This window comes from Podarcis erhardii (assembly GCF_964252035.2).
Source record: "Podarcis erhardii genome assembly, chromosome: 15".
NCBI lineage: Eukaryota > Metazoa > Chordata > Lepidosauria > Squamata > Lacertidae > Podarcis > Podarcis erhardii.
The window spans coordinates 36,290,428-36,304,921 of record NC_138505.1 but is presented as its reverse complement, the minus strand read 5'-3'; the positions used below and the strand labels follow the sequence as shown (position 1 = coordinate 36,304,921).

The 14,494-nt window shown below is 43.1% G+C and overlaps 1 protein-coding gene across 2 annotated transcripts in view; it reads left to right on the top strand.

The window, feature by feature from the left end:
• The window catches only part of ADGRD1 (adhesion G protein-coupled receptor D1), a 270,737-nt gene that overhangs the window by 179,392 nt on the left and 76,851 nt on the right, over positions 1–14,494 (top strand). For both annotated transcript variants that reach the window (XM_081842242.1, XM_081842243.1), the window contains one exon: positions 8,004–8,157. In XM_081842242.1, the coding sequence (XP_081698368.1) occupies positions 8,004–8,157 (154 nt within the window). The remainder of the gene's footprint in view (positions 1–8,003; positions 8,158–14,494) is intronic.

Here is a 14,494-nt window from a genome sequence, read left to right as displayed (position 1 = left end):
GCTCTCTTTATGTTTTTATGTGGGGCAGGATCTTGAGAATGGTGCAAGAGAGAGAGCAAGGGCAAGGCAAAGGTGAAGGAAGGTGCAGGTTCAGACAATCCTGGATAGTTCTGAAGGCAAGAAAGATAGCCAGGTCCAGGTTCTGCTAGATGTTCAGACCCCAGAGATATATTTCCATTTGCTGCCTGGGGGTCCGCTGCAAGCTAGAAGTGTATGCAGGTGTGCAAAATGAGAAACCTTCCCTTCTCTCCCTCTCCCACATTGCAATTGGGCGGAGATCCTAAGCAACATCCCTGCAGGAGGAAGATAAGGATACCGTATTTTTCACTCTATAAGACACACCAGACCACAAGACGCACCTAGTTTTTGGAGGAGGAAAACAAGAAACAAAAATATTCTGAATCTCAGAAGCCAGAACAGCAAGAGGGATAAAGCAGCAATCCCTCTTGCTGTTCTGGCTTCTGGGATAGCTGCGCAGCCTGCATTCGCTCCATAAGACGCACACACATTTCCCCTTACTTTTTAGGAAGGAAAAAGTGAGTCTTATAGAGCAAAAAATACGGTATATTGTGTGGTGGTAAACGTGAGAAGACAGATTACTTTTTAGAAGGGCAATCAAAACTTGGAGAGAGTGAAGCTGAGCAGAGAAAGATAGAACCAGAAAATACAAAAATACAAAAACAACACAAAAAACAAAAACAAAAACAAAAAAAAAACAAGGGAAGGGAATATACAATGAAACCATCTTCAATAAATCAGCAAGACACTTTGTGTAACTCCAGAGGAGTAATTGAAGCTGGAAGAAATAACATGAGTGTAGGGAGCAAGATCTGATTTGAATGAGCGGGGGAGAATTTCTTATTGTCATGGTTGCTGTCTTCATTTTTGTGTGTACACACACACACACACACACACACACACACACACGTGTAAGCACTATTCCAGTTGAAAAGTGTTGAGTTTTGAAAGGTGGCAACTGTGTCTGGGTGGAGGGAGGAAAGACTTGATATAGTCGTAAAATTATGCACAGTGTGGAGAAAACAAACACAGAGAAGGTTTTCTCATGCTCGCCAAACCCTAGAAATCTGGGTCACCCAAAGTACTGATGGGCAGTAGATTCATAGAATCCTAGAGCCAGAATTGGGACTAGGGGTGAAATTTCATTCTGTTCACATTTAAAGGCGAATCTACCAAATGCCCGTTTCCCCCCAAACAATAAGCAGGTTGCTGATTCAAGTTGCTTCACAGGCTGGTGCTGCAGAAAAGAAAAGAAAAATCCCTCAAATGAAGAACAAAACAGCATTTGCTTCTACCTTGGCCAGAGGGTTTCTGCTCTTGCCTTCGAGGGTGCCAGGAAGCAGATAGACTTCACATAGCAGAAACAGATTCCAAATGGATTTTGAAAATAGGAAGGTGGTGTGCGGAGGCAACATTTCTCACACCTTGCCGTTCACAAAACATGTTCAAAAGGTTTTGTAGATGAGCAAAGAAAAGTGAGAGTTTGTTAGGGAAGTGACCAGCTGGCAGTAAAAAAACACACCACACATTGGTGGCAGAAACCAGCATTCTTTCCAGTTCTGCAGCCTGTATATTGTTGCTAGCACTCCACTCCTCTAACACAGCTTCAAACCTGTTGTGCTTTTGCAGTAAAGCAAAAAGCAAAACCAAATAACCTTCGTCTCGCTCTCTCAAATTGCAACTCCCACTGAGATCTCTGTGTAGCCAGCCTTGGAAGCCCGATTCGCCAAGTTTTCACTCATGATTTGAAACCGCAGTTCCAGTACAGAAGAAGTGGGTTCACATGGCTAACGCCCACAGGGGTTGGTGCTGTTTTTCTCTTTGTTCCTAGGGAATTCAGCGCAGGCTTTGCAGAGTAAGGGTAATTCTGCACATATTGCCAAATGCTTCCCTTGCTTGAAAATATAAATCTTGGTGGCAAGGAATTAATATGCCAGAAGTTCTTCTTTGGCTTGGATTTTAACTCAAGTTGAATAATTAAAATGCTTCATTTCTGTTACCTTCCCACACCTCACCAAGACTCATAATTTCCTCCTGGGAGTCTTTCTCCCTCACCTTCCAAACCCCAGGGGTGAGACTGGAAATCTAGCACCCCATGCATTGGGTGGTTGGAGGAAGGGAGAAGACCCCACTGTGTCCTCACTGAAGTCACCAGGGGTTCTACAGAGGCAGATTTGGTCCAGAACTGGGCTCAAATTTAGGAATTGGGGGTGGGAATTCAATTCACTTCACATTAAAAGGCAAACCTACCTCATTCACACTTCCAGATCCAATATATGAACCAACACAGAGTCATCCTTTGAGATTTGCTCTCCTCTGAATTTTGTAATGCAATTTCCCAAGCAAATGATGTATACAAAAATGCATATATTAGGGTAAAGTGTGCTTGCTTTCCTTTTGGATTTCTGCTTGGAGGAACTGGTGGGAGTCTGGGCTCCAAACTCTTAGAAATGCAGCCATTGCTTTCTTCTTCTTTTTTTAAAGCCTAATTTCAACAAGGGCTTCAGCCTTGCCTGAAGGGTTTTCCTCCAACTTTTCCGCTGGGTCTGGCATGCAGTGCTTGCAACCAGTGTAAGCAACTGAGATATGAAAACTAGGAGCTAAATGGCACCTTAAACCTAGGTTATGGGTGCAACAACGGAATGTCTAGGCACACTTTTTTATAACCAGAATACAAAGCTGAAACTGCTCGCACTAATGAAATTCCCTGTCGCAAAATGTGCCTAGAACAATGGGAGTTTTGAAAACTGCTTGCAACAGGCAGAGGTGACTGCTCTATTGGTCAGGCAAGACCAGAAAATCACATTCTTTCTTGCATTTCATATTAATCCCGGACTTGGCCAATTCCTAGTTTTTCTGAGCCTATAGACTGACTCCAGGCAATGGAAGCTGGTCCATTAAGGAAAATGGGGCACTGAGCCACCAACCTTGGTCTATTGGCCAACCCACACCTGCCTACCTTCTCAGATACAACCAGTCCAGGGTGAGGGATCACGCAGCCTGTCAGCTTCGTACTCCTTAGTCTCACTGTTGCTCCTTCTAAAACTCAGCAGGCAGCAGCAGGAGGGCAAAACGAGAATTAGCTGGCTCCGCTTGTCATTTGCTCTGCATCCACCATGTGGTGGACTTTCTGCTTTCAGCCCTACCAGTATCAATGGATGTCAGGCTCCAGAGTGAGGAGACCCCCCAGTAAAGTGCCTGCTGGTAAGCCCCCTTCATGTTGTGAGTTCTGGTAACCCCACCTTGTGGCATCAGGGAACTCTACCAAAAGTGCTCTGATCAGTATTATGAGCTGCCATTTTGCTTTCCAACTCTTCTCCTGACTTGAGGACATTTTCCTCAAAAAAATCAGTGGCGCTGCAAGGGTCTCTCTCAGATCCGGTCATTTGGTGCTGACCACTGCACCATTCTTTTTTAAAGGGAAAGGACCGAGGATGGACAGATCAGCCTATTTTATCCTGTGTCATTATTACATGCTCCCAGAGGTCCATTCGCTTTTGGGTGGATTGAAACATTGCAATTAAAACATTGCAATTAACATTGCAACACAAAACATTGCAATTAAATTATACTCATGTTATGTGAATTTTGTATACATATTTTGCTAAAACACACATCTTTGTACTTTCACATAAAATACCCATTTTTGAATGTCTTCTCCCAATAAAATATACATTTCTGTGGAACTGCGTAGCAAAATTCAGAGGATTGCGCCATCTGATTGATAGATGCTTTCCAATCCACACAAGAGAATTAGGCCCTTTCACTGCTGCTACATTCTGACCACAGGCCTGATTGACACAGGTGTTGAGTGGCAGGTTCACACTGTCTGAGGTAGTTCCACCCTCAGGGACTTCCTGGTTCAATTCTGAACACCTTTACAAACATTCCCTGCCTGTGGAGACCTTGTAGATCTCAGAGGAGGTCTGAATGCTTTCTGCTTTCTGTAAAATGGAATAACTCTTCTCTCCACCCCTGCCTGCATTTTAAAGTAATTGAGGTCAAGGGGAATTATACCCTGTGTGTTACTTGAGGAACAGGGAGGTGTGGATGGTGACATCGTCTTGCTGAAGAATAAGATTTGTTATTCTTTTGTTTTCTCTTTTGATGGATTCAGAACAAACAAAACTACACACAAAGGGAGAAAACCACTGGCTTTCATGGATTGTAATAACATGAATCATTTTCCCGAGGAAAATGCATTCTTTTGTCTTTTGCCCCAGCAAAGCAAAACAACCATTCTCAATGCAGTGGGGAAGCTGTGTCTGCAACCCATTTGAACAGAAAGCCAGGCAAGGTGGACTGCAGAGAAATGGTTGATTCAATCCCACCACAATGGTCTCTTGAAGGAAGAGCTCCAGCAGTCACTCGGAAACAAGTTACAGTCAGAAAACCCACTCAAGAAGGGAATGCAATGAGAACAAGAGGGAAACAAACACACATGCCTACATGAGGAGGGCGTAGGAATGCACAACCCACTTTTTAAGCTTGGCTGTTTCGACCAAGCAGAAGGAAGGGGAGCCTGGGCAGAAAAGCTACAGGAAAGGGGAAGCCTGGACAGAAAAGCTGTAATGATCTCTTTGAGGTAGAATTATAATATCATAGAACTGTACAGTTGGAAGGGAGCCTGAGGGTCATCTAGTCCAACTCTCCACAATGTAGGAATCACAGCTTAAGAATTCCTGACCATCCAAACTTTTGTTGTTGTTGTTTAGTTGTGTCCGACTCTTTGTGACCCCATGGACCAGAGCACGCCAGGCACTCCTGTCTTCCACTGCCTCCCACAGTTTGGTCAAACTCATGTTAGTAGCTTCGAGAACACTGTCCAACCATCTCGTCCTCTGTCGTCCCCTTCTTCTTGTGCGCTCAATCTTCCCAGCATCAGGGTCTTTTCCAGGGAGTCTTCTCTTCTCATGAGGTGGCCTCAGCTTCAGGATCTGTCCTTCCAGTGAGCACTCAGGGCTGATTTCCTTCAGAATGGATAGGTCTGATCTTCTTGCAGTCCATGAGACTCTCAAGAATCTCCTCCAGCACCATAATTCAAAAGCATCAATTCTTTGGCGATCAGCCTTCTTTATGGTCCAGCTCTCACTTCCATACATCACTACTGGGAAGACCATAGCTTTAACTATACGGACCTTTGTCAGCAAGGTGATGTCTCTGTTTAAGAACTTCCAATGAAGGAGCGTATCTTTAGGAGTGGCCACACCGTCACCTTTTTCAAAGCAGCTGGAGTCTCCCGCACTGTAGCAACTTTTCAGGAAGAGCCTTGTGGCATCTGAAAGACCAAACTGACTTCAACCATCAGACCGGAGAGGGAGCACATCTGTGTGTATGGGGGGTTCCTGCTGCCTCCCTGCATGAAAGAAATACACAGTTCCAAGTACCAGAGGCCCTGGGACTGCAGAAGTAGTCAAGTTTAGCACCATCCAGCAGTCCAAGGAACAAGAGTCACCAGCTACTATTCAAGCAAGAACACCAGCAACAGCAGATGAATCGTTCCTGAAGCTGGGTATAAATGCTTGAAGTTCACTTCTTTCTTCTGACCTTGAAGAACAGATCTTCTTTCTCCTTCTCTTCCTCTTCTCTCTTTCCTTTGTGTATCTTTTCTTTTTCATTTATAAATATGATGGCAGGACCTCTCTTTCTCATTCACTCATTTGCTGACTCACTCATGCTCTCCCTTTTATTGATGTGAGACACTTTGAGATACAATTGCCAGGAAAGTGGGACAAAAACATTGAAATGAAACAAATGCAGAGAAAGGCTGTTAGGATGTTTCTGAGTGAACACTTTCTTTTTCCTCCATAAATATATCCATTTTGGACTGGTATGTATGTGTGCCCATTTGTCCAGTCTGGGATAACTAATACAGTTCAAATTAGGATCTGTCCACCACCTCAAATAAGCACTTCATGAAATTCTGTCGAATGCTTCAAATGCTTATTTTTATCTGCACCCACAACGATCCACTACTCTGAAGATTTCTGTCTCATTGTGGAAAGGACTCTGGCAGTATGTTGCAGCCAATGGAGATAGCCACTCAGTTGCTTAGGCAATTTTGGGATCCTTGCCTAAGTCCCAGTCTTGCAGAAAGAGAGGAAGCATTCCAGTGTTGTCTAGGTAACAAGGTAATGCTTGCCCTCTTTCAGGGAGCGAGCTTCTGCAAAGGAGCAAGTGTTGCCCACTTTCCCAGGCCACCCAGGGTTGCTTACCTAGCTTCTGGCTCTTCTGGAGCATTATGGGAAGTGAGAACAAGAATTCCAGTATTGCCTAGAAAACTGGACTCTGTTGTAAGAGAGAAAGAGTTGTTTAGTTGCTTAGGCAAGATTGGGACATTTGTCTAGCTTCCTGTGCTAAGTTGAAAGGATGCATTAGAGAGTGGGAAGAACCAGATGCACCACTGTGGCAATGCTGGGATGCTCCCCAGTACAGTGAGCAACCTTTCCCCAGTTTTGTAAGACCTTCCACAGAACACCTACAAATGGGGAACATATGCACAGCATTTAGGGAGAGGAGATAAATTTTATTTTGTTTTCATTTTAATGGCAAACTACCTAATTCATTCAACTTAAACCAGTGTGTGAACCAAAGTACATCTAATCCTCAAAATCCACACTTCTCTGAATTTTGCAATGCAGTCCTCCATTCAAACAGTACTGTATACAAAAATGCATACACCAGAGGAAATTGCTTCCAAAAACGTGTATTTTAGTTAAAAATACATTTAAAAATACATTTCTCTTAGGAGATATTCACAAATGGTAATTGCTGTGGAAATGTCGAGAACTGAATTTAAAATGGAGGGAAATGAGAATCTGAGGGAAACAAAAATTGACAGATTCATTCATATTATTTTATTGTTGTTAGCCGCCCTGAGCCCGGCTTCGGCTGGGGAGGGCGGGATATGAATAAAATTTATTATTATTATTATATTATCATAGCTCAGTGGCACAACATCTGCTTTGCATGCAGAAAGTAGGGCTGGGATAGACTTCTCTCTGAAAGCCTGGAGAGCTGCTGCCAGCCAGTGTAGGCAGTCCCGAGCTAGATAGACCAATTATCTGATGGTATAAGGCAGCTTCATATCCACCCTTGTCACCTTTGCAGCCTCCAAGAAGTTGATCTTTAACCTCAGCAGTCATAAACTTTCTGAACAGGATAGAGTCCTTAAGCCAGATAGTATGAGCTTCAGTCTTTGCATCTATAATATGAGGATGAAAAAATGGGAGCTGGAGGAATTGCTGAGAAAATGTATGTGACACAGTTCGGGCATTTGGTATGTGTATTGTAATAAATACTATTGGAAATGATGCATTGGATGGTTTTGTGGGATCACTATTCCCAATAAAACCAACATGCTTAAGTCTAATTAATGGATGAAAGGGTTAACACCATAAAGTAAGCTGTCCTGTCAGACTTAGCTGTGTCACTTCCCTTATCTTGGGAGGAAATAGGTTATCCAGCCTATTATTCCTATCCCAGTCTTTTTGAGAAGCTTTTGTGAAAAGGTTTGAGCTGATTGCTTCAGCTCAACCATATGGCTCTCACCAGCCACTCTTGAGTTCCTATACCAATAACCTAGGAACTTTGCTACTACTTTGTAACTAAGTTTTACTGCCTCTGCAACTTTTCTGAAGCACACGTACCCGACTTTCGAAGAGTTTGTAAGTAATTCATTTTTTAACTTACCACGTGTGTGTTCTTTTCCTCTGCTGGGGGAAGGAGGAAATTTTGAATCTCATTTGGATAGGCATATTTTAAAGGTCTAACAGTGCGTATTTTCATGTTCTACTTCGTTGCATATCTTGTGACCTTAAATCTCTGCTGAGGTTCTCTCACCAAAGAATACTTGCCCCAAATTTGGATCTTGGCATTCAGGAATTCCCCTTCCTATATAGTTTTGTTTTTGGTTTTTTGCACCAACAGTTTTGACATTTCTGTGCATTTTGATATTTATTTATTTGCTTTCTTCTACTTTGCAGGTGCCCTGCAAAATCCTTGCCATTCTCCTCCATTTCTTCTTCTTGAGTGCTTTTGCATGGATGCTAGTGGAAGGATTTCATCTCTACAGTATGGTGATCAAAGTGTTTGGATCTGAAGAGAGCAAGCATTTATACTATTACGGAATTGGATGGGGTAAACAATTATTTATTTATTTGGCAGGCTTCCTATAGACATCTGCTTTGATCACTGTTGAGAAGGGGGGGGGGGGACCTTTGGCCTGGCCCAGCAGGGCTCGTTGTGTTTATATTTTTCTCCTTCCTTGAAACTAAAGTGGGGGAAAAGGGGTCTTTCTAAAGAGTTGGCATTCAAAATGTGCACAAATGCTATTGGGTGACAGAGAGAATGTGGAACTGCTCAACACCTACTTTGCCTCTGTCTTCACCCAAAAGAACAGCAGCACCCAAGCTAGTGATAACAGAATACAGTAATACCTCCGTGAACATCTGCCTCGTCTAGCGTCCATTCTGGTGAACATCCACGGCAAGCCCGGAAGTATCAGAATGGGTTACTTCTGGGTTTGCCGCTTGCACATGCGCAGAAGCACAAACCGCTCCACACATGGGTGCAGATGCAGCACTTTGCCCTGCATCCTTTTTGGCTAGCGGCCGGGGCTCTGGAATGGATCCCAGTTGCAAAACAAGGTACTACTGTAAGTGATGCAAGGAGGAAGCTGCAGCCCATGATAATAATAATAATAATAATAATAATAATAATAATAATAATAATAATAATTTTTATTTATACCCCGCCCTCCCCAGCCAAGGCCGGGCTCAGGGCAGCTAACAAGCAATAATAAAAACAACTTGAATGAATACAACTTAAAAACAAGATTAAAGTACAACAATTAAAATACTGAAACATTAAAATATTAAAATGTAGCCTCATCACAGGAGGAGAAAGGAAAAAGGAAAAAGAAAGAGGGGGAGGGAATCAAATTGGTTCCAAGACAAAGGCCAGGCGGAACAACTCTGTCCTACAGACCCTGTGGAAAGAAATCAGATCCTGCAGGGCTCTGGTCCACTAGGGTGTTGCTATTTATGGACCTTTAGGCTCTCTGTGGGGCATACTGGGAGAGGCAGTCCCGTAGGTACAAGGGTCCTAGGTCGTGAAGGGCTTTAAAGGTCAAAACCTTTAGAGTGAACACTTCTCAAAATGAATTCAAATTTCCAGGGTCTGGTGATCTGCATCCAAGGGTATGAAAGGAGCTTGCGGATGTAATCTTAGAGCAAACTGAGCAAAACTGTATTGCAGCTTGGAGCAGAAACATACAGGTATCATTTGGGAACTAAAAACAAAAACAATTGTAGAAGATACTAATTCACTTGATTCATTTGTGTCCCAAAGAATGGATGAATAAGCAGACACCAGCAATTTCTGCTCCCATTTCTGTTGGAATTCTATGACATCCCTTCTTCTCCCCATCATAATTATTATTTTTAAAAGCCGCCCCCCCTTGACACTGAACCTCATTTGCATCCATTCCTTCCCCTCCGCAAGACAAAGGCTGCCTCGCTGGCATTGTTCTGGGGAGGTAAGAATTATGCTTGTCAAAGCTTCCCAATCTGGAAAAGAAAAGAAGTGGGAGTAACAAAAACATGAATGATCAAAGGCAAATTATCAGTGTAATTGTGGATCGTTTAGAAAATATTTTAAAACATGCATTATCTCTTAAGCACACACGCATACATTTAGGAGCTGAATCAAGAACCAATTACAGCAATTATGTAGCTATATCATCATTGTGATTGGAATAATTAACAGCTAGGCTGTGGTCTGGGGAAGCGACAGGTGAGTGACATCCGTTTATATGTTTATTAATTGTTGCTTATGTTTTCTGGTCATCCTCGCTGCCTGTTCTTTTCCACCTCTCCTTCTGATGCCTTTATTTCTAATTCCAAAGTCTTATCTTCCTTGTTTCTATTTGGGCCACTTTAGACCACTGGATCCCATAGCCATGAGTAATGTGCTATTTTATAAGGTGAAACATTATAACACACCCACCCACCCACCCACCCACCCACCCACCTCTCTCTCTCTCTCTCTCTCTCTCTCTCTGAGTGAACACTCTATATTTCTGCACCCACCTATCATGTACAAGCATGTTAAGCATGCTATGTTCAGAAGGCGCATCAGCTTGTTGTCAAAGAGAAAATTCAAATGCCAGCTGCAGATCCTTTTGCAATTCTCGTCAAGGAAATTCTCTCCATATTGTGGAGTTCTGAATTTCCTGGGTTTCTTTTCTCTCTCTTTTTAAAATTGAAGCATTACATTAGGAATAGGGATGGGCAAGTCACTCTGTTTCAGGTCCACTTCAGTTTTACACGTGTTCTCCGATAGTCCTGGGTTGCATCCAGTGTAGCGCGAACTTAGTCACTTAGTGCTATACTTGTGTTTTCCCTTGCACAACAGGGTTCTGCCAGTGCAACAAGTACATTGCCAAAGAGTCTAGTGTGATGGATTGCACAACATGAACTAGTTGTTGCACAACAAGCAACCAGTAACACAGTTGTTGTGTTGGATTATTTTGCTGTGCTCAGTTTAATATCTGTTATCTGCTGGCACAAGAGATCTTGCATTAGTGGATAGAGAATGTTGGATCTGCTCTCTGTTCTCTTCCATTTCTGAATTAACCACCACATTTTGTTTTCTTAAAAAAAATCCACACACATGGAAACCTGCTTTTAAATTCCTGTTAATGGAACCATTTCTTCTCAGAATATGAAATTCTAAATGTATTAGCTCTCAAAATGCACATTGCTAAATACTTCCTCTCAAAACATAGGCAGATATATTTTGATCATTAAAAACAACAACACTGAGAAGATTGTAGCTTCATGAACTGGCACTTGCGTTTCCCATTTTTCTTTCCCCTCCTTTTCCTTTTGTGTCATGTCCTTTGGATTGTAAATCCATGGGGCAGGGTCTATCTCATTACTGATCATTGTAAATTGCACCAGAAGCCCTTTTGGAGCTAAAACAAGGGTGGGGAAACTTGGGCTGGGGTGCGGGGAATTGAATGTGGCTCCCCAGACCTTCTGATTTGCTCTTAGAACATTCCCTTGGTCATGCTCCTGCCCCAGGCTACGCCTCTCACCTGCTTTTCTCCATGCCACCCTCAGGTGGATTAACTAGCAAAGAAAAACAAAACAGGCTAGTGCCTGTTTTAAAACCACAGTACTTACACACAGAGAGCCTCAGTAGGAGTGTTTAAATCCCATCATTATTAATGAAGCATAGGAATAGGATATTAAACCTTCATTCATTATGTTCCAGCTGCTTGAGGCAGCTGGCTCCCTTTCTACCCTCATGCAGTGAAACAGAAGACACTCTGAAGTAAGTTTAAAAATGCTTTACTTACTTAATCTGAGGTCACAGTCATGCAGGTAAATGTTGCTGTTTAGTCGTTTAGTTGTGTCCGACTCTTCGTGACCCCATGGACCAGAGAACACCAGGCACTCCTGTCTTTCACTGCCTCCCGCAGATGGGTCAAACTCATGCTGGTAGCTTCAACAACACTGTCCGACCATCTCGTCCTCTGTCGTCCCCTTCTCCTTGTGCCTCAATCTTTCCCAGCATCAGGGTCTTTCCCAGGGAGTCTTCTCTTCTCATGAGGTGGCCAAAGTATTGAAGCCTCAGCTTCACGATCTGTCCTTCCAGTGAGCACTCAGGGCTGATTTCCTTCAGAATGGATAGGTTTGATCTTCTTGCAGTCCATGAGACTCTCAAGAGTCTCCTCCAGCACCATAATTCAAAAGCATCAATTCTTTGGTGATCAGCCTTCTTTATGGTCCAGCTCTCACTTCCATATATGACTACTGAGAAAATCATAGCTTTAATTATATGGACCTTTGTCAGCAAGGTGATGTCTCTGCTTTTTAAGATGCTGTCTAGGTTTATCATTGCTTTTCTCCCAAGAAGCAGGCATCTTTTAATTTCGTGACTGCTGTCACCATCTGCAGTGATCATGGAGCCCAAGAAAGTAAAATCTTTCACTGCCTCCATTTCTTCCCCTTCTATTTGCAAGGAGGTGATGGGACCAGTGGCCATGATCTTCGCTTTTTTGATGTTGAGCTTCAGACCATATTTTGCACTCTCCTCTTTCACCTTCATTAAGAGGTTCTTTAATTCCTCCTCACTTTCTGCTCCAAAGTTGTGTTATTGGGTAGAAAAACATAAAGGCAGCCTCAGGTAGAATGCTAAGTGGAGGAATGGCTACTTCTGTTGTTTGCCACACACACATACACACACACACAGAGAGAGAGAGAGAGAGAGAGAGAAGGAAGGAAACCTTACTCTCACAAACCTGCTCTCCACTATAGCCATACAGTGATATGATATCACTGTAATAAACAAAAATCTGCCCTTATTCCCTTATGGGGGACAAAAGAGCCCTTATAGAGTCCTTTGTAGGTTCTCCATCTGTCGGAGAAAATAACAGAGGCCAACCAGAGAATATTGAGAAGCAAAGCAGCTTGTAAGCTTGATTTTTATTGAACTGTTGCAACAGGATGCTCCCCTCACACGCAGGAGAAGGAGGAGGACCCCGAACAAAGTTGTGCCTGCCCTTATATAGACATTTTAAATTACCTTCCCTGGAGCTCAAGACCACCCTTCCATACATCATCCATACATCACAGTAGTTGTGTAACCCAAGACCCCCCCCCCCAAACATCATACCTACATTACAGAAAAGGCAGTCTACAACAGAAATCTGAGTGCTTTGTTTATCTCCTGTCTGGCAGGTTACCTCTTTAATGGTCACTTGATTGGATACCCTGTGGAGCCTGGCCAGTCTTTTGTAATGACAAATACTTAGTTCCTGAGCCAGGTCACAGGCTCACCCTGTTAATACACAGACATATCCTTAAGACAGGATTTGTGAACAAAAAGACAATGGGGAGGTTTTTCCATTTTCCTTCGACCTTGCAGAGAAATATTTGAGGTCAATTTGGGAGGGACAAAATGGTTTCAGGACTTTTTCTGTGGGGTTTCAGACATGTGGTTTATATATGCAGTTATGAACGTTTAATATATATATATATATATATATATATATATATATATATATGACCTTAAAATTTTTATTTCATCACCAAGGGAATTTAGAGTGAGGGCAATGCTTCTTGGATAGACCTTGCCTTTACTCTGAAGCACTTTTCACCTTGCATGCCCTCAGTGACATCTCAATGCAGTCATGTTATTTGGCTGCATCACGATGTCACTGTAAAAAAGAAGACCATTAAAAATAAAAATGAAGCTGCAGCCTGTGATCATCAGTGAGAATAGTAAGCTTTGGTGGGGTCAAGAAACTCTTTATCCTCTCCCAAGAGCTCTGGAAATGTTTATTGGAAAACATCCAGCTTAACCCTACTGTGCATCTGCCCTTAGCAGGCATTGGAGAATAGATGTAGGATCAAAGGGGTGGGAGGAGGGGTGTTATTGCAAGCAAGGGATTTGTTGGCTTAAACCTCAGCATCTGCTTGGATGGCGTAGGAGAAATTAGTTTAGTAAAACAAATTCGGCAGTAATCAGAGAGGCAGTGCACCAAATGTTCCTGCTCATCCAAAATCTCCCGCTTGCGTTCATTCTGCCAAGTGCACAGAACTGTGAGCCTTTGCTTATGGAAGCTTCCTGTTGTCAGGAAGGGGGTGGAGAGGGGAAAATAAAGCGCCTTCCCCTTATAGAATTCTTTGGAGATTTGTCAGGAAATTGCCCTGTTGCCTAAGTGATTCAGAACAGAAGATAAGTGGCACATATCACATTAAAAAAAACACCATTGCGGTTCACCATTGGTTTGGGCCCTCCTCTCCTGAGCAGGGGAAAACAAGCTTGCTCCATCTTTCATGTGACACGTGGGAAATGGAGCAAGCTTGTTTTCTCCTGCTCAGGATGGAAGCACCTGAGCCAATGTTTCAAGTTATAAGATGAGAGATTCTGAATCAACACCAGAAATAACTTTCTGACAGTAAAAGCTGTTGGACAGTGGAAGGGACTTCCTCAGAAGGTGGTAGACCTCAGAAGGAGGTTTCTAAGGAGAGGTTGGATGGCCATCTGTCATGGCTGCTTTAGCTCAGATTCCTGCATTGCAGGGGGTTGGACTAGATGACCCTTGGAGTCTCTTCCAACTCTACAATTCTATGATTCTATGTGGTGTAGTGGTTAAGAGTAGTGGACTCATAATCTGGTGAACCGGGTTCGATTCCCTGCTCCTCCACACACAGCTGCTGGGTGACCTTGGGCTAGTCACACTTCTGTGAAGTCTTTCAGCCTCACTCACCTCACAGAGTGTTTGTTGTGGGGGAGGAAGGGAAAGGAGATTGTTAGCCGCTTTGAGACTCAGGGTAGTGATAAAGCGGGATATCAAATCCAAACTCTTCTTCTTCTTCTCTCCTCCTCCTCCTCCTCCTCCTTAATAAGATGGTTTGTCATCTGAAAAATGGTTTCTGCTGGACTTTTTCACTTAACCTCT